This window comes from Trichomycterus rosablanca, chromosome 8 (assembly GCF_030014385.1).
Source record: "Trichomycterus rosablanca isolate fTriRos1 chromosome 8, fTriRos1.hap1, whole genome shotgun sequence".
NCBI classification, from domain to species: Eukaryota; Metazoa; Chordata; class Actinopteri; order Siluriformes; family Trichomycteridae; genus Trichomycterus; species Trichomycterus rosablanca.
In genome coordinates this window covers 2,229,039-2,252,660 of record NC_085995.1, presented here as the reverse complement: position 1 = coordinate 2,252,660, position 23,622 = coordinate 2,229,039, and the positions used below count along the sequence as shown (strand labels likewise).

General features: G+C 41.2%; 2 protein-coding genes across 2 annotated transcripts; one reads left to right on the top strand and one right to left on the bottom strand.

The window, feature by feature from the left end:
- Window positions 1-256: 256 nt before the first annotated feature.
- On the bottom strand, window positions 257-8,249 carry si:dkey-27i16.2 (regulator of cell cycle RGCC-like). The gene is made up of 5 exons (XM_063000351.1): window positions 8,206-8,249; window positions 6,637-6,810; window positions 4,951-5,031; window positions 3,554-3,616; window positions 257-1,647 (listed from the first exon to the last, which is right to left on the bottom strand). Exons 1-5 carry the CDS (start codon window positions 8,228-8,230, stop codon window positions 1,640-1,642), a joined length of 351 nt encoding a protein of 116 aa, XP_062856421.1. The 5' UTR covers window positions 8,231-8,249; the 3' UTR covers window positions 257-1,639.
- A 1,251-nt stretch (window positions 8,250-9,500) lies between these two features.
- pcdh20 (protocadherin 20) lies at window positions 9,501-13,830 on the top strand. Its single transcript, XM_063000939.1, has 2 exons — window positions 9,501-9,524; window positions 11,323-13,830. The coding sequence occupies exons 1-2, from the start codon at window positions 9,501-9,503 to the stop codon at window positions 13,828-13,830; spliced, it is 2,532 nt and encodes an 843-aa protein (XP_062857009.1).
- The last annotated feature ends 9,792 nt before the right edge of the window (window positions 13,831-23,622 follow it).

Here is a 23,622-nt window from a genome sequence, read left to right as displayed (position 1 = left end):
TACTCAGACTGAACTCTTTCCTCATGTACACACCGGGACACCCCCAATCCCCTGTATGGAACGCCAAAGGGACCATACTACACTGATAGAAAGGTGTATTTACAGAATACACAGAGCAGCACAGTTGCTGGGTTGTTTTGGAAGCAGAAGTGAGACCAACACAATATTAGGAAGGTGGTCATAATGTTATGCCTAATCGGTGTATGTAATATTTAATAATAAAAGAACTCATAGAAAGAGCCATACAAAATACACATTATAAAATAAACACTTAATATATTTATTCATATAAAAAATACAAAGTTTACAAATATATAAATAAACCACAGTAAAAAATCTGAACAGGAGTGTAGCTGCACTCATTTACACGGCAGAATTCTTCAGTCGTGTCTATATTTTAACCATTTGTATATATTTAAGTATAAAACAAGCTGCTTTTAAATTTTACAAGCCAAGCCAGGTGCACAAATGTATAAAAACACAAAATACAAATCAGTACACTCGTTTTTTGTTTATTTACATTCCTTATTACAGTGATAACAATTAAAATGCAGATAAAATGCAGATAATTCACACAGCTTTTGTACCTGAGTCACTAATATACTAAATATAATAGTCCACATGTGTGTAATGTGTTTTATAACGATAGATAAAGCAAACACGGTGCATGTATGGCTTTGCCCACACTGAGCCCAAACAAACTAAACGTTTAATGGATTCTTATTTAGTCATTCAGACGTTGATCCATGTGCTTGGTGAGGGGGTTGCGACACTTAGGGGGGGCGTAAACGCTTGTATGGGTCAAGACTTGTTTACAATAAGCTTTGAATACAGAACGTCTGCGTTCGCTGGCCGAGCTGCTGTTGAGGTTAAAGTACTTGAGGTGTGGGGCGCCGCCCAAACAAAACACCTCTGCCTTAAAGCCACTTTGTGTTTCTTTAAATCAGTTTTATCCACATTTTAATTGGAATCTCTGGGTGTGTCTGAAAACCTGGTGATCTCTACACATCCTACACTCCTGAGAAGAGGGCGTGTCTAAATTCTTAGATCTCTTGAGATGCTCCTACTAAGGCACAATTAATTCGGAGTGATAATCTGACTGAATGACGAGGGAGCGTCCGACACCTCCTCAGCGCTGAAGACAATCCCAGCATTCAGCATTCATCACAAAATATGACAAACGTGGCGGACGAATTAAATGCGGAGCAACCAACGGAGTTCCTTTAAATGTAAATGAATTCTCATTGATGTTTAATGTGTATAAAGGTGCACAAGTGTCGTTTATTTATAAATTTGGGCTCGACAGTTTAACTGTTTTCGGTACACACAGGGAGACGTTAGCTGGCGTGCTGTGTTAGTAAAGCGTCTAAATAATCTGATTATGAGTTCCATGTCTTATTAGAATCCTATCTACTGAGGCAGCTGATCAGGTAGGCAGTAGGCAGCAAGGCAGCTCACTAGGTTTTCAGACAGACCCTGTGTTACGATATTATGCTAATTCCAGTAGTGACTGTCAAAAATCTGCATTTCTTGGTGGAATACTTGTCAAAGGTCCAACCTCAAGAGGCTGATTTTGGTCCAGGATCCCGCAGATGTTGGTTCTTGGTCTCGTCCTGTGTCCTGTAGCTACACCGTCTGTTCACATCTCTGCGAAGAAGATAAAGTTGTGACACGACTCGACAGGCGTGAGGTGAAGATTAACATGCTCACGTGTCCAGGGATTTATGATTCATGATCGTGCCGGATGTGTAAAAGCAGCGCTCTTTTATTAACACCAGGCTGTCGGGGGTAATTTATGCCGCGACTTTTATTAATATACTGGACGTTTCGTGATTGCTGATCATATGCTGCATTAATGCAAATAAATTGAGGTTTTTTTCCCTCGTATGTGTTCACGTTCTAATTATTCATGCAGTAAAATGAGGCCATGAAAATAAACTCATGAATCTCTCCAGTACATAAAACGCCACACTTAAGCCTTAATAGCTAAATTACCCCGGCGGTAATAATAACGAACGCTATGCAAATGGGACTCGGTATTTCAGCACTATGGTGCCAACTGAGGCCAACATTGCAGCTAACTGCACATGCTACACTGCCAAAAGTATACACACACTATTCTAACTGCAATTCCATTTATAATAACAGATGCTAAATAAACCATATAGCCATGTTACCTCTATAGACAAACTAAAGCTGAGCTGTTAAAACCACACACAGGTCTCAAATCAGCACGTTCAATACCAAGCATGAGGAGGAGAGGTGTAAAGCACATCACTGTTAGACTATTAGACTATTTAAATACCCTGGTGGTGTTTCGATGGTTTGGGCAACCCAAACTAGTCATATCAAATCACCTGACGCTTTTCATCCAAATCGACTCACAGTACTGTGACAGTATACTGTCTAAGCAATTGAGGGTTAAGGGCCTTGCTCAAGGGCCCAACAGTGGCAACCTGGCACTGGTAAGGCTTGAACCAGCGACGTTTTGATTACTAGTCCAGTATCTTAACAGCTAGGCTTTAACTGCCCTCTACTGCTGTAGACCTGCATGAGCTGGGTTCATACGGAGATCCGTATCGCGCACGGAGAGTCACACACTGATCTACATTATCCCCCGTCTCTGTGCAGTCGCCATCGGTCAGCCAGTAGAGGGCATAACTGCAGCAGTTATGAGGAACGAGCCAATCATTGTCCGTATAGACATTTGGACGGCTGGCAGCAGACATGAGATTTGAACTCTCAAGTTTAATAGCATGTCTTACTGCTATGCCAACTACACAGTGGTAAAACATGGTTGTGGCATGGCAGTTGCCCTGGGCACAAAGTAGAACCCATAAATGAAATTGCTTAAACAGAACCCTGACCTTAACCCTATCTAATACTTTTGGGATGATCTGGATCGCTCATGGTGAGCCAGACCTGATAAACAATATTAGTGATTGACGTTAACCGGGCGCTTGGGTTCGAATCTAAGCGGTGCCTACCGTCTGCAAGGACATGATAGGCTAATGTCCAATCAACCGGGGGTGCACTAAGTGTCCAAATAAAAATAGGAGGGTCAGGAAGGGCATCCGACATTAAAAACTGGTGTGAGGACCAGATCCGCTGTGGCGACTTGGTTTAAAATGTAGTGGAAAGGCGCCCAGGTGGCGCAGCGGGATATCCTCGGTTCGAAAGTCGGTGTTGCATCCCGCCCATCCCAATTTTGCTAGGGCGGGATGACCGGACTATGTGGGCGGGGTCTACAAACACTGTATAAGGACCCTGTGCAGAATGCATGGGTGAAAAAAGGGTTCCGGGGGGGGGGGCATGGGTGGTGGTGTACCCACCTCGACTGCAATCAGGGATCCCCCGGCAGCGGAAGACAGATTGACTACGCTAAATTGGGAAACAATGGGAGAAAATGCATCCCAGAAGAGTGGTGGCTGTTATAGCAGCGACGAAGGATCACATTTGAACCTTTTGTAATATCACGTAATCATTTTTTGCTGCACCTTCACCTACAAAAAACATTCTGATTGATTTCTGAAGGTCTGGGCTCTGGTGGTACCTGCAAGCTCTTTATCCAGATTCTCGATGAAGCTCTGGAGATCGGAGGTGTCGCCCAGTTTGGCTGGAAGAAAAAAGACAGAAAACACATTTACGAACGATCCACCCACACACCCACTCACACACCCACCACAGCTGATGAAACTAAACCAGAGCGCCTACAGGAAACCCGGAGCAGACACAAAAATAGATGTGAAACTGCTCGAGTGCAGCGCCCAGATTTGAGGACTATTTGAGGCACCTTGCTGCCACCTTGTATTTGCTTGTTATTCATATTTAATTACTGTTTTATTGTATTTACCTTCATGACTCTTTTATCAGCTCCACTTACCATATAGAAACACTTTGTAGTTCTACAATTACTGACTGTAGTCCATCTGTTTCTATACATACTTTTTTAACCTGCTTTTACTTTGTTCTTCAATGGTCAGGACCCCCACAGGACCACCACAGAGCAGGTATTATTTAGGTGGTGGATCATTCTCAGAACTGCAGTGACACTGACATGGTGGTGGTGTGTTAGTGTGTGTTGTGCTGGAGTTTTTAAATACCGTGTCCACTCACTGTCCACTCTATTAGACACTCCTACCTAGTTGGTCCACCTTGTAGATGTAAAGTCAGAGACGATCGCTTATCTGCTGTTTGAGTCGGTCATCTTCTAGACCTTCATCAGTGGTCACAGGGCGCTGCCCACGGGGCGCTGTTGGCTGGATATCTGTGGTTGGTGGACTATTCTCAGTCCTGACCATTGAAGAACAGCATGAAAGGGGGTAACAAAGCATGCAGAGAAACGGATGGACTACAGTCAGTAATTGTAGAACTACATTTTAATGTTATGGCTGATCGGTGTAATATATAATATTAAATGCTAAGGAACTTCGCGTGTTATATTCCGTGTTACCTAAAATAAATTAATCCCAGCAAAAAACTAATAAACAAATTCACAGCTGCACCTTCAAGCCGCTTTAAACCTCGTATCATAAACATCCCGTAAAACGCAGCGTCTATCTCGAAGATTAGTTCCGTTAGGCTGAAACAGCCACGCGTCCACGCTCGACAGTGGAGCGGTTGATAGTCTGATCGGCTTCTCTTCGCCTCCCTGACAAAACGAGATAAAAATCCTCCTCCGACAGCCACTCCGCTCCCATTCACTTCGGTTCAGCCTGGAACTTTAATCCCTTTCCGGATGTGAGCATGGATGCGGGGACGGACCTCTAAACCTCGAAGATACCGAGAGGTCGTACCAAACTAAAGAATCGACGGGGATGGAAGCCAGAAAGCATGAAATTAGGTGCAGATTTTCCCCCCGTCCACAAAAAAGCAACACAGTTCGGGGTCTTTAGCCTTTTTATTTGCTTAAATGTGATGGGTATCAGAGTGGCAGTGTACCTGAATTACCTTTTAAAGCTGGCATCATGCAGGCCGTGTTCAGCTCCTCTACGCTGGCATTCAAGCTGTTCCCCCGAGATGCTTCACTTCCTAAAACGTACACAAACGAATCCTGAACATACACGAATACATACATCGGTTCTTTGAGTTCCTGAGTGTCCCAATCAAGCCTGGAGCAGACAGAGTTGAGGGCCTTGCTCAAGGGCCCAAAAGTGGCTGCATAGCAGAACCTGGATTTGAACTGACAATCTTCTGATTGATAACCCAAAGCTCTACCCACTAGGCTACCACTGCCCTACAGGAAACCCATGGAGCATTAAGGGCCTTGCTCTGGATTTGAGCCTGGATTTGAGCCTGGATTTGAACCGACAATCTTCCGATTGATAGCCCAAAGCTCTACCCACTAGGCTACCACTGCCCTATAGGATGCCCATGGAGCAGACAGGGTTGAGGGCCTTGCTCAAGGGCCCAACAGTGGCTGCATAGCAGAGCCTGGATTTGAACTGACAATCTTCCGATTGAAAGCCCAAGGCTCTACCCACTAGGCTATTACGACTCTATAGGACGCCCATGGAGCAGACAGGGTTAAGGGCCTTGCTCAAGGGCCCAACAGAGGCTGCATAGCAGAGCCTGGATTTGAACTGACAATCTTCCGATTGGTAGCTCAAAGCTCTACCCACTAGGCTGCCACTGCCCTATAGGATGCCCACAGAGCAGACAGGGTTAAGGGCCTTGCTCAAGGGCCCAACAGTGGCTGCATAGCAGAACCTGGATTTGAACCGACAATCTTCCGATTGATGACCCAAAGCCCTACCCACTAGGCTACCACTGCCCTATAGGTCAAAGTCTCCCAGTGTCAAGTGTTCAGTGGTGTAAAGCACACCACCTCTGGCAGTCTGGAGGACAAACCGGTTGGGAGAATACGCTCTAGTCTAGTGGCACATGTGAAGTATGGTGAAGGAAGACTAAAGTTCTGGGAACATCTGTACAGTTGATGCTACATTATCTACATTGATTGGTAGCTAGCCAGCCGGGCACGTACACAGACGCACGATGGGCTGTGTGTATGCACGGGGCGGGGCAATGGCTGAGCAGGGATTCCCCAAAACTGCTGCAATTACGACCTCTGCTGGTTGATCGATGGCGTCTACACGATGAGACAGGGAATAATGAAGATCAGTGTGTGACTCTCTGTGCACGATACGGATCCCCATATGAACCCACATCAGGCAGGTGAAAAGATGCGGTCAGGAGTGGAACAAACTGGCTAAACTGGGAGATGAATGACTAGATTGGGAGGAAAATTGTTAAATACTTAAAATGTAATGTTATGATCTGGGATTAAACAATTACTTGTGGTTGCAAGAGGCAGAACATTCATCTGACTGTAGCAGTTGCCCACTGATGCCCAGAGGTTTAGTCTTTAAGTGTTAGCATAGCTGATTTCTGGACGGGCAGCCAATTTTAAGAGCTCTAGAAGATCTAAAAAACCTTTTCCCACAGAGAAAGAACTAATCTTTTCAGTTTTAATCATAAAACAAAACCCCAGTGAGGAATTAACACCTTGAGTCACCGGCGGAACACTTCACTATTATGCCACGCTGTGGGTTTGGGGGATTTCTCAGTGCCCACAGATGAACCCTCAGGGTGATAAATGAACATTAAATTAACGAGTGGATGAGCATGAGCGCTCACCTTCATCCGTGTCCTCAATGCCACTGTCTGCGACTCCATCTCCAGAAGACGGACGCTGTTTAGCCGCGGTCAGCAGCGGCTCGTAGGTGCCGTGGGTCTTCACCGACGGGGCGCTCAGTTCCTCCACCACCGCCTCAAACTCGTCCAGCAGCTCCCCAATCTCGGCCTCGAACTCTGTGAACGTTTTATGAACATGGTTCTGTTGGTAACGGCACACTGAGGTACACTCGGCTCATCATGAAGTGTAAATACACTCTGTTAAAGGTACCAGTGTGGTTAAAGCTGTGTGGATTGTTCACAGTTTAAGGATTTAAAAATACATCACGGTTAATGTTCCAGCCGAAGGTGAGAGATACAGATACTATATTTGGCAGGAATAAGCTGTATCTCTAACCTTTGGTTGCCACTGACCTGATTTTCATTGAAGTCCACATATTTCCATATATTTTCAATGTAAAGCTCCAAGCTTCAGTCATTTAATGGATCTTTTGGTGGTTCTTGGACTGACAAATCCAGACAAATTTCATCCCAACATAAGGTAACAGTTTGGGCTTTCTTCCTGACCACTGTTGTTGACCACTGTTCCACAGAGTTTGTACATACAAACCAAAGCGATAATCACCATATATATTCAGATATGTTCAAAATGCATTTACATTTTCGACTTACAGTACCTTGACAGTATATTCAAGAGCCCAACAGTGGCAATTTGGCAGTAGTGGGGCTTGAACCAGCATCCTTTTGATTACTAGTCCAGTACCTTAACCACTAGGCTACAACCACTACAAATGCCCCCCTAATAGACTTATATATGAAATTATACATATACACTGATCAGCCATAACACTAAAACCACCTCCTTGTTTCTCCTTGTATAAGCTCCACTTACCATATAGAAGCACTTTGTAGTTCTACAATTACTGACTGTAGTCCATCTGTTTCTCTACATGCTTTGTTAGCCCCCTTTCACCCTGATCTTCAATGGTCAGGACCACCACAGAGCAGGTATCATTTAGGTGATGGATGATTCTCAGAATTATTTGTAAAACACCTGATATTTCGTTACACTTAGACATTCCTTAACAAATGTTTTAAAGGTAATTATTATTATTATTAATATTATTACTATTATTATCGTTATTATTATTATTATTATTATTATTATTATTAATACTACTACTACATAGAAGCATGTGTTCCAATCATCCAGTCACAAAAAAAGTACAGAAGCATAAACTATTAAACTCCCAAGATTTACAGCTGTGACACACACACACACACACACACACACACACACACACACACACACACACACACTTAAAAGTAAAAGTAGCTTCATATCTCGTCCAGCTGTAGCTGTAAGTGTGTGAAATGAAACCCGCAGACAGAATGAATTCCTCTTCAGCTCTGGTAGTTTTATTGCTGTATAATTCTGTCTGGTGAAAGTATTTTTACCCTCCGGCTGAACTCGTGTTATTATGAAGGTTGAATGAAGTAAAATGGTTTAATCCTGCTGTGTACAGACTACAGGGTTGTATAGGTGATGTAAGATGAGAAGAATAAACTAACCTGAGGTGCAGGGTGTGGTCGCCATGCTCTGTTCTAGCGGCAGGTTCTCAATAAACGAGAGTAAATGTCAGAGCGGAGCTTTGATCTTCAAAGGAAGCGGTGGGCGGGGCATCGGTTACATAGCTGTAATATGATTGATTGAGGACAAACCATGAGTGACAGGTCCCGCCCACTACTTTTGCTATGGGTGCTATAACTTCATATTTATTTAATATTTGTTTTATTTATGTTATTATGACAACACAGTTGCTCAGGGGCCCAACAGTGGAAACTTGGCAGTGATGGGCTTGAACCAGCAACCTTATAATTACAAGCTGTGATATGTGAAGAAGGAATTTCGTTTTACTGTACATGTGTATCTGTATATATGATCAATAAAGGCATTTTATTCTATTCTATTATATTTTATTATAGTGTAGTAAAGTGTACTCTAGTTTATTCTATTCTATTCTATTCTATTCTATTATAATCTATTCTATTCTATTAGAGTTTAGTATAGTGTACTCTATTCTATTCTATTATAGTCTAGTATAGTGTACTCTATTCTATTCTATTATAGTCTATTTTATTCTAGTCTATTTTATTCTCTTCTATTCTAGTCTATTCTATTCTCGTCCATCCTAGTATATTCTATTCTACTCTATTCTATTCTATTCGACGAGGCCCTGATCAGGATGAATCTGTAAGAGCAGTAGAACTAGTGAATGGTGATAGGTGGGTGTAGTGTACGTTTAGGGCCGCACGATGGCGACACGCAAAGCATTCAGATGTTCGGTCTGGTGCAAAAGTTTGTACACCCCCTGCAACACGAACAATTTGGCATTTTTTACAATTCATTAGCAAAATTTATCACATTGGAGAGTAAAACCTGTAAAATGCTTTAATGCTTTAGTTTTTATGTTCTTTATATTCTTATTTTTATATATTTTTATATATTATATTTACATGACATCACATTTTTTATTTTATTTCTTATTGCACTACATGTATGTGTTTGTATGAGGCTTCTGATGTCTATGATAACTGCATCTGCAACTTTTGGAATCAGTAATCAATCAGTCAGTAATGTGCGAACTTGCTGTATTTAAGTTTTATATAAGCTAAATTAATAAACATCAGTGCAATTCAGCAGATTTAATGAGAAGTTTGTCACTTAGCAGAACTTTAGTCATTCAGAGCAGGCAGGTAAGATCCCGCCCCTGAGAACCTGATCACACCTGAGCGTTCCTCCTCACCTGAGCACCAGTGAGCATGTGCACGAGCATGGAGACGGATCACCTGCACCTCTCCGAAATATGAACTTAGCCTCTCTGTTACAGGTGAGTTCCTCTCCGTCCTTACTCAGATGTAGACGTGCTTTTTATATCATTACATCTTCTTGCTTTATCTGTTTCCTTACACACACACACACCCTAATAAAGCGTGATCACGTCCGTGTGTACACTTTGGTCAAAAGTATTTGGACGCCTGAACTTGAATTTGTCGGACTTTCCGTTTCAAAAACACATGTATTAATTAATGTGATCTTTTAGCTAGAACAGTAGCCACTCTTCTGAGAAAGCTTCTCACAAGACTTTCGAGTATGCCTGTAGGAACTTGTGCTCATTCAGTCAAAAGAGGATTTGTATGTGCAGTGCAGGACACTGGAGATTCTTTAAATTAAGCTAAACTTCCTTTATATAATTGATTTATTACAGGAATTGTTGTGTCTGGAACACATAAATTCAATCATTAAAAGGGGTGTCCCAATACTTTTGACCATATAGTGCCTACTGGAGGAAAAATAGTTGCTTGTCTCATTACTGCATATTTGTCACATAAAACGGTTTTATATCATTAAACAAGACATAATGCACAAAGGGAACTTAAGTACAACATAATTTCATTTATTTGGTTATTAAACTCCTATAAAATTCAAGTGAACTCCCTCCCTGGGTTACTCAATCAACCGGTGAATTAAACGCCGATGGTCAGCCAGTGTAGCTAACCGGACACAACCAGGCTGGATTTCAGAAGCCCTTCGGACTCTTGGTCATAAAGTTCTCCTTCATCCTGAGGAAATTACCGCTTAATGTCTTACTAATGATTTAATTAGCTGTGTAGAAAAGCATTAGAGACGTATTTAGTCTGTGTTGTTGGACAGGATTGGAATTCGGCTTGTAAATGATGGGGTAAATAGGTACCAGACTTCAGAGAATCCTAGCAAATAAAGAAGCAAAATCAGACATTTAAAGAAAAAATAAGTGGAAGAATTAACATCAGAAGTCTCTCTACAACTCGGGGAAGCAGTTTATCCTCTCGTCTGTGCTTCTTTTATACCGGTATAGGTGCGGATGTTCAGGTAAACATTAGTCTGGTGTTGGTGTACTAAATATAAACATATTTTGATGATGGTTCCTCTTAGGTGTCGTGTGTATATAAATATATATATGAATAATATACACTGATCAGCCATAACATCTTTGTTTTTACACTCACTGTCCACTCTATTAGACACTCCTACCTAGTCGGTCCACCTTGTAGATGTAAAGTCAGAGACGATCGCTCATCTATTGCTGCTGTTTGAGTCGGTCATCTTCTAGACCTTCATCAGTGGTCACAGGACGCTGCCCACGGGGCGCTGTTGGCTGGATATTTTTTTGGTTGGTGGACGATTCTCAGTCCAGCAGTGACAGTGAGGTGTTTAAAAACTTCAGCAGCGCTGCTGTGTCTGATCCACTCATACCAGCACAACACACACTAACACACCACCACCATGTCAGTGTCACTGCAGTGCTGAGAATGATCCACCACCTAAATAATACCTGCTCTGTGGTGGTCCTATGGGGATCGTGAGCATTGAAGAACAGCATGAAAGGGGGTAACAAAGCATGTAGAGAAACAGATGGACTACAGTCAGTAATTGTAGAACTACAAAGTGCTTCTATATGGTAAGTGGAGCTGATAAAATGGACAATGTGTGTAGAAAGAAGGATGTGGTTTTAATGTTATGGCTGATCGATGTATATAAATATATATATATATAATTGCGGACGTTAAAGCATTTGATATTTGTTTATTTATTCAATTACTCCTCCTTTTATGATCCTTGAACCCTTTTCTGATTCTCTTTCCGAGGTGCTTCTGGTGGCATTCGTCAGGCAGATCGTATGCCAGCTCCCGTCACCTTTCTCGACGCCCGAGGAGCAGACAGACGGAATCAAGATAGGCGCCCTAGGTGGAGCCTACCCTCCTCCATACCTGCTGCTCGGCAGCGTCTACTTAAGAGTGGATGAGGAAACGGGGGACGTGTACACGACAGAGCAGAAAATGGACAGAGAGGCCTTGTGTCCATCGCAGGACGGTGGGTACTGTACCATAACGGCTGATGCGTTAGTGGGACCTGAGCAGGACATGGTCAAGATAACTGTCATCGTAGAGGATATTAATGACAAAGCTCCTCATTTTGAGACAAATGAAATACGGTTGAAGATCCCAGAGAGCGCAGTCGTGGGGACCAGGGTGCTCCTGGAGGAGAAGGCTTGGGACGAGGACATAGGCAGCAATGCTGAGATAAGGTATCACTTAGAAGGAGCTGGAGGATTCTTCAGCGTGGCGCAGGATGGAGACGATCTTGAGCTAGTCGTTGAACGAGGGCTGGATCGCGAGACTCAAGATGAGCACCGGATGCTTCTAGTGGCCGTTGACGGTGGCAGAGCGGCCCTAAGTGGCACAGCCTCTCTTATCATCACAGTCCTGGATGTTGATGATAATTGCCCGCAGTTTAGCCCTGAAAACCCGAAAAATGTGACCGTGCCAGCTGGAGCAACCAAGGACACGCCTGTGGCTCATGTCATGACCGTAGACCCAGACCTGGCTACGAATAGCCAAATCACGTACTCCTTCAGTCCCCTGATCTCTGACCGGGCCAAGGAGCTTTTCTACCTGGACCAAGCCACAGGGTGGATCAGTTTAGATATGGACGTGAGGTTATACAGCCTGGAGGAACACATACTAAAAGTGGTCATGACGAGCACGTCATGCCCCACTGAACAAACTCAGCTGACTGTTTACCTGCTGCCGCTGGAACTCCAAAAGCCCTCTATTGAAATTAAGTTTCTGGCTGAGTTTAAAAACCAAACAATACTGATCCGTGAGAATGAGCCCCCTACCGTCTTGGCCATTCTGACACCTCGGGACACCTCATCGCCGCCTGGCGTCCAAAAGGTTCTGTACTTAGAGAACAAAAGCACAGCGTTCATTTTGAAAGCGCAAGCAGACAGCTATCTGTTGTCAACATCAAAGCCTCTCGATTTCGAGCTGTGCAGCGACTATCAGATTTCCGTGGTTATAAGTGATCCCGGGAGAAAACACGTCCTCGGGAGCGAAGTGATCAAAGTGGCGGTGCAAGACGTGAACGATAACGTGCCGCGGTTCGAAAAGCAGAACTATCAGGTAGAGATTGAGGAGAACAATGAGCCCGGCGTGTCTTTAATTCAAGTCAGGGCGTCTGACGCCGACAGCCAGCTCGACGGCAAAGTGGCATATTTGCTGATCTATTCCATGCCCGCTTTCTTTAGCGTTAACAAAGAGACAGGAGTGCTATCGGTGCTGGAGTCTTTGGACAGGGAGCAGCAGGGGGCGTACACTTTAACAGTCCTGGCCAGGGACCACGGTTCTCCTCCGTTGGAAGCCTTGGCCTACGTCTCAATCAAAGTCCTTGACCAGAATGACAACAGCCCAACCTTCGTCCCACCACGCTTCATATTTTTTATTTCTGAAAGCATTTTGAAATTAGCACATGTTGGAAAAATTGGCGTCTTCGATGCAGACGAGGGTGAAAACGGGACGGTCGTGGACGTCCAAGTGGTCAATCAGGATGTCCCCTTTGCCGTGGATTTTACTCACATGGTGCTCCGCTGCACGGCCGAGGTGGACCGAGAGAAGCAGGACCGTTATGAGCTGTTATTACAGGCCATAGATGGTGGCAATCCCCGCCGCTCCTCGAGCGCCTCCGTGACCGTTTTCATCGAGGACGTGAACGACAATCAACCCGAGGTCATTCTTCCCAACAGTAACTTCTCCTGCCTGACCGTACCTCCCAGCACCAAAGCTGGAAGCATCATCACCAAGATCTACGCCATCGACCACGACTCGGGCGTAAACTCGGACATCACGTACCACATGATGCCCAGCCAGCCGGCTCAGTCCAGCCCTTTCCGAATCGACCCGCGGTCAGGGAACATCACACTTGTCCAACCCCTCGTGATCGGCGACTACGGTATGCACCACCTCTACATCAGAGTCAGCGACGGAGGCAAACCCGTCCCCCTTCAGACCGCCGTGTGGATTAACGTGCTGGTCAACGAGACGTCCGAAGAGTGCCACCTCACCAGCGTTCCCCAGTATTTAGACTCGCAGCCCCATCCGACGCCAACGACGGCAGAATTTAAGCCGAGCACGAGCTGTACGGACCAGTCGTGGTTCATTTTGCTCTGCGGTTTGGGCATGATGGCATTTTCGGTCTTCACGCTTCTGGCGTCTGCAGTGGTCTGCCTCAGACACAGAAATATGATGAGGAGGAGACAGACTGAGAAGGAACAGGATTATATCACTGAAATGGATCCTTTAAAGGACAGAAAATGAGAGAAGAGTTTGTTTTAAAACTTTACTATTTATAAAAAACGTTATATGGCATTTTTTTATTAACCAAAACATTTCTAATGTATTATTGCACTAACCCACCGCTATCAGCCGGCCAGACGTCCAGACAGACATGATTGACTCTGTCTGAGGACTGAAGTCTGAAGCCCAGCGACACATTGACTCAGGCTAGCGGGACAGACCGCCGCGCCACTCGAGCGCATCATTTCATTTTCCAATTTCATTTATTTAATAGACACCCGACACCCATTTCACCTGTCCAAAAAATAATGCTCGACCTGGTTACTCAACCGACCGGTTATAAATATTTGATTAGTCAGCAGATTTAACTAATTAAACACAGCCATGTTCAACAACAGCCCTGTAAAATATCTACACACACTGACTCAGGATCTGATCGACTTATATTTTACATTCATTTAGGAAGTCCTTAGGGAGAAAGTGAGGTTATCTGTGTGTGAGCTGAAGCTGAGGCTTATTTGACTAACAGGACAGTAATACCAAATTCAACATACTAGGGATTGTGGAAGCCTAGTAGGTAGAGCTTTGGGCTGTCAATTGAAAGGTTAAGAGTTTGATTCCTACCTTTCACCCAGTAAATGGTACCCACCGTGACCCTGAATAGGATGAATGAATGAATGACAGACTCATAGGTTTAAAATCAGTGGTTGTACTAAATGGTAAATCAGTTTTGCCAGCCAAGTTCTTCTCCTGTTTACAAAACCCGAGACACCACGTAACATAAACGTAAACATCTATCATGGTCAGCGGTCAGCTCCCAGAATATGAGCAGCACTTCACCAGTATCAAATTAATCAACCAACATACAAAATAAACAATAATTAAATTGTTCAAACATTTTCTGACTGAAAATTGCTGTGCAAACACATAAAAATTACACGACATATATAAACCTTCTGTAAATAATTTTTAATGTGTGCTTTTTATTTTATTAGTGTTAGCCAAGCTCACATGAGAGCCACAGGTCTGTAGTTCTTACGGTTATTGGTGCACCGCTTCATCAGATCTTGGAAAATGTGCAGGAATTCCATCAGTTCTGCAAATAAAATTGATGCTGTAGTTACGTAGTTGCTTCACGGGCCGTTGTTTGACACCCCTGTAGTACCGTACAGAGCTGGATGTTGTACTACAGCTTTTCAGTAACCCGATACTGATCGTATAATTCAGAATATGATATTACACTGATCAGCCACAACATTAAAACCACCTCCTTGTTTCTACACTCACTGTCCATTTTATCAGCTCCACTTACCATATAGAAGCACTTTGTAGTTCTACAATTACTGACTGTAGTCCATCTGTTTCTCTACATGCTTTTTTAACCCCCTTTCACCCTGTTCTTCAATGGTCAGGACCACCACAGAGCAGGTATTATTTAGGTGGTGGATCATTCTTAGCACTGCAGTGACATGGTGGTGGTGTGTTAGTGTGTGTTGTGCTGGTATGAGTGGATCAGACACAGCAGCTCTGATGGAGTTTTTAAATATCGTGTCCACTCACTGTCCACTCTATTAGACACTCCTACCTAGTTGTTCCACCTTGTAGATGTAAAGTCAGAGACGATCGCTCATCTATTGCTGCTGTTTGAGTCGGTCATCTTCTAGACCTTCATCAGCGGTCACAGGACGCTGCCCACAGGGGATATTTTTGGTTGGTGGACTATTCTCAGTCCAGCAGTGACAGCTGCTGTGTCTGATCCACTCATACCAGCACAACACACACTAACACACCACCACCATGTCAGTGTCACTGCAGTGCTGAGAATGATCCACCACCTAAATAATACCTGCTCTGTGGGGGTCCTGTGGGGGTCCTGACCACTGAAGAACAGGATGAAAGGGGGCTAACAAAGCATGCAGAGAAACAGATGGACTACAGTCAGTAATTGTAGAACTACAAAGTGCTTCTATATGGTAAGTGGAGCTGATAAAATGGACAGTGAGTGTAGAAACAAGAAGGTGGTTTTAATGTTATGGCTGATCGGTGTATATATAATAATATGTAGCTTTAGGGGGCACTGTGGTTGAACATAAATGTTGTTAAAATTTAATACGTTTGGGTTCAATAATGCAAAAAATGAGGAAATCTTAAAGTGGAACATATCACCACAGAAATGCTCAAAATCTACCAGGAAATTCCTGCAAACCAGCTTCAGTCTTTACTTCAAACAGTAATAAAACTCTGATCAAACCTATTTTTTCTTGCGGTGCTTCCTGAAGTGCAGCATTTTAGTTTTTAAACAGTTTATACCGTAGAAGAAAATTATTATTTGATTATAAAAAAACAGGCAGGAATCTGATCTGATCAGATCTGTTGATGTTCACTGTAAGGGAGAAATTCCTGGAAGCAAAAAACATTACATTTACATTTCTGGCATTTAGCGAATGCTTTTATCCAAAGCAACATACAGTATATAGCAGAGATGTTCACAAATCACAAAATACGAGTCCGAGTCAATATAATCTACACAAAACATATATTGGAAATGTAGCGTAGAAATTAACAAATAATCTGTAAATTCAGATAAAAACAACAACAGATTAGCGAGTGTATTTAGCCGTTTTACTTCGTGCCTTTACTTTCCTCGTCATTGTGTAAATGAATGTAATTTCTGTAACAAGAAGGTTCCAGTTAAAAGCTTCAACTGATACGTTTTGTTTTCATTGCAAAACAAAAGCGCTCGATAAATCACGGCACAGCGGCCAAAATCCCAAACACAGCAAAATATCCATAACCGCTGCTTACCTTAGCTTCTGTTCTTCCAGATGCTATTAAATTTATGAGCGTGTGTCCCATTAGGAATAGAATCCGTTATTTTGTAAATGTGCTTATAATTAAAAACCTCCAAACTTTTCCCGGTTGTGAAGTAAAACACGAACTTGCTAGAAAGCCGATCAAGCGTTTCATTACCACGTCATCTGTGTGACGCTGCAAACTGAATAAATGCAAATAACAGCATTTCTTACTAACAGTTACAATCAGAAGCTCTGATTGGTTCCAACAACCATTAGTGCCAATTCTGTAGGAGCGTTCCATTTACATTATCTGTTACTGTGAAGTGCACTACGTAGAGTATTCCACAATTTTAAGTGAGATTCCAATCTAAAGGAGGGAGTAGGGAGTGACGCTTCATCACTACGCCGGAAGCTGGCTGGAACATTTACCCATTGCATGCTTTGTGGGTTAAGACGTTATTAGAGAGCAAAAAATGACACAATTAGAATAATGTCGGATCATAAATATATATATACGTAACTAATGTAAACACACTAGAGACTTTTGTTGTCCACAAGTCATTTTTTGCGAGTAACGAGTCGAGTCTGAGTCATTTGAAATGAGTCCGAGTCGAGTCTGAAGTCGCTGTGTGTGGACTCGAGTTTCCATCTCTGGTATACAGTCCAAGCAGTTTAGAGTTAAGGGCCTTGCTCAAGGGCCCAACAGTAGCTTCAAACCCCATAATCTTCCTAATGATAACCCAAACCCAAAGTGCTACACTAGGCTGCCACTGTCCATGTTTTGTCCTTTTAACAGCGGCTAAACATTTAAAAATGTATAATTAATTCATTTATGCAGTTAATATTAGCATTTAACAATCAGAATCTTGTGAACTAACTACAGCTAAGTTTGTCTCAGTGATTTATTTTATTTTAAGTTCTATTTTTCTTGATCCCAGATCACAAATGTGTGTGCTGTGTATACACATGATATAAATAATATTTCTCTATTCTCATTAGATCTGTATGTTCCTGGATTAATATATTCATGCTAGTGAACGTCTGCACTTATTATTAATACTGGACGTCATTTAAAGATCTATTCAAGGTGATGCCGTGGTTTTAGGACTGCCAGCCTATGTGGCTGCATTCTGTGAGATTATGTAACTCGTATCAGGTAACATAAAGGTTTAGAAGAGATAATATTGACAGAGATATCAGCCACGCCTGACCCCAAAGTGGAAAAACAGTTTAACGTAATACTGTAGAAATTACTGTGTTTGTTCTGTATGGAATATTTGTATAAAGATAAAACCGCTCACCTGCGTTTAATGGGTCGTGTCGTATCAGAGCTTTTCACACTGTTTACTCGTTTTCATAACATTTACATCTGTGGCATTTAGTAAATACTGTTATCCAAAGAGACTTATAAATATGACTGAATACAGTTTGGGCAAGTGAGGGTTAGGAGCCTTGCTCAGGGGTCCAACAGTGGCAGCTTGGTGGTGGTGGGTCTTAAACTGCCTACAGATTACTAGTCCATTGAGCCAATACTACCCAGTGTTTTCATTCAAAATAACTTTATTTATTTAGTTTTTTTGCATTTTATCCTCATTTCAATCCCACCTCTTTCTTTAACCAAAACCGTGTCCCAATTCAAGGAACATGAAAAAAGCTACTTGGTCCCAAGCATTTTCAATCTACAGTGTGATTTTTGTTTTATAATTGAAACGTTTTACATTTTAAAGGAGTAAAAAAGCTTTACTACGATGTATCTGGGTTTTTTCTCTATTTTATTGATGCATTTTCTCCCATTTTCTCCCAGCTTAGCGTACTCAATCTGTCTTCCGCTGCTGGGTATACTGCTGCTCACGCCACCTCCGACCCATGCACAGTTCTTAACGGAACCCTTTTTCACCCATGCACTCTGCACAGGCACCTCTATCCGCCAGTCAGGGTTCTTACACAGTGTTTTAAGACCCTGCCCACATATTCCGGTCATCCCTTCCTGCAGACACTGCCAGTTATGCCCGCTAGATGGCGCGTCTTTATTTTTAAACCAGTCATATCTCTTTATTTAACCAAAACCGTGTCCCAATTCAGAAAAATTTGAAAAAAAGCTACTTGGCCCAAAGCATTTTCAGTCTATCGTGTGATCTTTGTGATTTTTTAATGAGTAATAAACATTACTATGATGTATCTGTTTAACAGAGGGTACAGAATTACTGTATTTTAACTATCGTACCCCAAATAAGAATCCAAATAAAAAGAATTAACAAAAAATATTAAGGACTCGCTGTACGATTCCATTACAGGAGCGGTTTTACATGCACTGAGTCGCTGTGAGCTAGTAAAGCGTTTAGCCAGCGCGCCCGCTAATCCTTTAATGCCTCGATTAGGACTCTCAGATTCCCAAAAATAATTGATGAAAGTCTCAGGTATTTGCTGTAACAAAAGGCTCAGATGTTCGTCTGGAAATGAACTGATGAAAATCTGGTACAGTGACACACCAGAGGACGCCGGGGGGGGTTTAGCGACCGCGCTAATGATTAGGTTCAGGTCACGGCATTGGCTGTTATCTGATAGCTACTCGTCACCTCGTTCTGCTGGATCTGGCCCGGCGTTCCTCCAGACCGATGGTGAACACTTAGTTACCCTTTATTACCCTTTCATACAAAGGATTCAGCACTTATAGTTTATAAACTGTACCCACGATTTAGCCAAACTGTACCCACAGATATGTAAACTGTACCCACAGATTAGTAAACTGTACCCATGATTTCGCCAATCTGTACCCACAGATTTATAAACTGTAGCCACAGATTAGTAAACTGTACCCACAGATTTATTGAATTAACCCACGGATTTGTAAACTGTACCCACAGATGTGTAAACTGTACCCACCGATTTATAAACTGTACCCACGGATGTGGGGCGGCACGGTGGCTAAGTGGGTAGCACTGTCGCCTCACAGCAAGAAGGTCCTGGGTTCGATCCCCAGGTAAGGCGGTCTGGGTCCTTTCTGTGTGGAGTTTGCATGTTCTTCCTGTGCCTGCGTGGGTTTACTCCGGGTGCTCCGGTTTCCTCCCACAGTCCAAAAACATGCAAGTGAGGTGAATTGGAGATACTAAAATTATCCATGACTGTGTTCAATATAACCTTGTGAACTGAAGAACCTTGTGTGAAGATAAACTACCGTTTCCTGTCATGAATGTAACCAAAAGTGTTATTGTTTTAACATGACGTTAAAATCCTAATAAACAAACAAACAAAACCCACGGATGTGTAAACTGTACCCACGGATTTGTAAACTGCTCACTACAAAACCGTGAGCACCGTTTCGGGAAGTTGAGGGTACAGTTTACAAATCAGTGGGTTAATTTAATAAATCCGTGGGTACAGTTTACAAATCTGTGGGTACAGTTTATAAAAAGCAACAATCAGAAAGGGGGGCGATTACTTTTTACAGCAGTTGTTTTGACTCGAGGATCAAACTAAACTACATTCCTTATATACAACTGTGCGTTACAAAACAATGTGTGCTGACAGCTGTGACTCAGCTGGTACAGTGGGTGTAACACAGCAAGATGAGTCCTCGGGACCTGGATTCGATCCTTGCCTGCAGTCATTAAGGAATTTAGCACAGGCTTTCTATTTACATTTACACCACATTACTGGGCAGTTGTAGCCTAGTGGTTAAGGTACTGGGCCAGTAATCGAAAGATAGCTGGTTCAAACCTCACCACTGCCAGGATGACACTGTTGGGCCCTTGAGCAAGGCCCTTGAGCAAGGCCCTTAACCCTCAATTGCTCAGACAGTATACTGTCACAGTACTGTAAGTCGCTCTGGATAAAAGCATCCGCTAAATGCCGTAAATGTAAATGTGTTTTCTGCAGATACTCCAATTTGCTCCCACCTCCTGAAATCATAAATTATAGATCGCCTGCTCCATTTTTTATTTATTTGGTGTGTTGCAGCCACACTGCTAACAGCTGTATAAAAGCGAACATACTGTATAAAATAAATCTTATGCTTCCAACTTGATCTCAACAGCTTTGCTTGGGGTTTGAACTGTGTATGTACAAAATAAAAGAAAAGGAAGCAGGTTTAGATGATACAGAAGGATAAATTGGCAGTTAGATTGTGTCACACAGTTACTGCACGCAATCGATGTTTGTGATCCACTCCAGATCCTTCTTCAGATTCCGACACACAGAAAAACGATCATATCAGCCTACATCAAACTGTTACGCCACAGTGGAGACAGGAATTTAGAACTGGTGCCAGTACACACGGAAACACCATCACACATTTTACTTTAGATTAGTTCTTACAGAGATGTTACAGAGTTCATACAGAATAGTAAAAAAAAAATAATCACACATCAGCAATTCTTTGGTCAGAATGGATAATTAGAAAGGTTAGAGATGAATGACCAGACTGGTTCACGCTGACTGGGAAGCTGAACTGCATAATGGTCCACCAGCCAAATATCATCTGGTCATTGTGTGTGTGTGTATGTAATTTCCACAGAATAATTCCACTTCATAATGATAGTACACCATCTGTAGATGTCACTCAGTTAATATCAAGACATTCCGATGTCTTATTTCTAAATAAAAACCTTTTTATTGTTATTTTTCTGTTATTTTCGCTCTAGACTGTTATTAAAAAGAATTCTCTAGTTTCCACAAAACAATTCCACTTCATAATGATAGTACACCATCTGTAGATGTCACTCAGTTAATATCAAAACATTCTGATGTATCATTTTTAAATAAAGGCCTTTATATTGTTATTTTTCTATGATTTTTAATCTAGACTGTTATTAAAATAAATCCTTTTGTTTCCACAGAACAATTTCACTTCATAATGATAGTACATCATCTGTACATGTCACTCAGTTAATATAAAGCAATTCTGATGTATCATTTTTAAATAAAGGCCTTTAGTAGTGTAAACTACAGATGGTGTACTATCATTATGAAGTGGAATTATTCTGTGGAAACTAGAGAATTCTTTTTAATAACTCTAGATTGAAAATAATAATAAAAATAACAATATAAAGGCTTTCATTTAAAAATGATATATCAGAATGGTTTGATATTAACTGAGTGTAAACTACAGATGGTGTACTATCATTATGAAGTGGAATTATTCTGTGGAAGCAAGATGATTATTTTTAATAACAGTCTAGACTGAAAATAATAGAAATTTTACAATATAAAAACCTTAATTTAGAAATAATACATCAGAAATGCTTGATATTAACTGAGTGACATCTACAGATGGTGTTCTATCATTATGAAGTGAAATTGTTTTGTGGAAACTAGAGAATTCCTTTTAATAAGTCTATTTGAAATAATGGAAATTTGACAATATAAAAGCCTTTATTTAAAAATGACACATCAGAATTGCTTGATATTAATTGAGTGACATCTACAGATGGTGTACTATCATTACAAAGTGGAATTGTTGTGTGGAAACAAGAGAATTCCTTTTAATTACAGTCTAGATTAAAAATCATAGAAAAATAACAATATAAAGGCTTTTATTTAAAAATGATACATCAGAATGTTTTGATATTAACTGAGTGACATCTACAGATGGTGTACTGTCATTATGAAGTGGAATTATTGTGTGGAAACTAGTGAATTCTTTTTAATTACAGTCTAGAGTTAAAATAATAGAAATGGGGCAATATAAAGTCCGTTATTTAGAAACAATACATCAGAATTGCTTGATATTAACTGAGTGTAATCTACAGATGGTGTACTATCATTATGAAGTGGAATTATTCTGTGGAAACTAAAGAATTCTTTTTAATAACAGTCTAGAGTGAAAATAATAGAAATATAACAATATAAAGGCCTTTATTTAAAAATGACACATCAGAAATGCTTGATATTAACTGAGTGACATCTACAGATGGTGTACTATCATTATGAAGTGGAATTGTTGTGTGGAAACTAGAGAATTCATTTTAATAACAGTCTAGATTTAAAATCATGGAAATTTGACAATATAAAGGCTTTTATTTAAAAACGACACATCAGAATTGCTTGATATTAACTGAGTGACATCTACAGATGGTGTACTATCATTATGAAGTGGAATTGTTGTGTGGAAACAAGTAGATTCCTTTTAATAACAATAAAAATTAAAGAGCTAAGATTAAATTTTAGTTGACTTTAAATTTAAAGTAAAATCATAATGTCAGGTTACTAGCAACTCTTTTTTTCAAAGCTTGAAATTGTATCCCAAATACAGTTTGCAGAAAGAAATTGGTTTATTTAATTATTCAATTTTTAACTGATATATTTATATATTTTTTTAACTGATATATTTACAAATGTTTTAACTGATACATTTTTATATTTTTAACTGTTATATTTATATATTTTTTAGATGATATATTTATATATTTTAACTGATATATTCATATTTTTAAGTGATATTTTTATATATATTTTAACTGATATATTCATATTTTTTAACCAATATATTTATATATATTTGTAACCGATATATTTTTATATTTTTAACTGATATATTTCTATATTTATAACTGATGAAGTCACGTTCAGGTCGTCAGTGACTTTTTTTTATCAGTGTTACCAGACGCTATTACTGTAATGTTTAGTATACGCACATCTTTAGAAACAACGTGGGGGCTGATTTGACTGAGCATTTGGAGGTTGGCTTGACCGCAGTGAGGTGACAGTGCTACCCACCGAGCCACTTTGTCGCTGGATGTACACAAACACATATTCCACCCTGTTGAGGTACTTTTGCGTTTGCGTTTTGTGTTTTTTTTTCTCAACATCCCATTTCATCTTAATGAGGACCTTGGTAATTAGCTCATTAGTTGAGTCAGGTGTGTTACATGAGCTGAGATGATGAATTCTGCAGTGATTCGGTTCATTAGGGCTGCAGTAATGAGATCAACAATATTTAGCTGGAGGCAGGTCGGCCTGCATGGTTACGTTGATGGGAGGTAAATAAAGCATTAATCACCAGTTAAAAATTAATGCATTA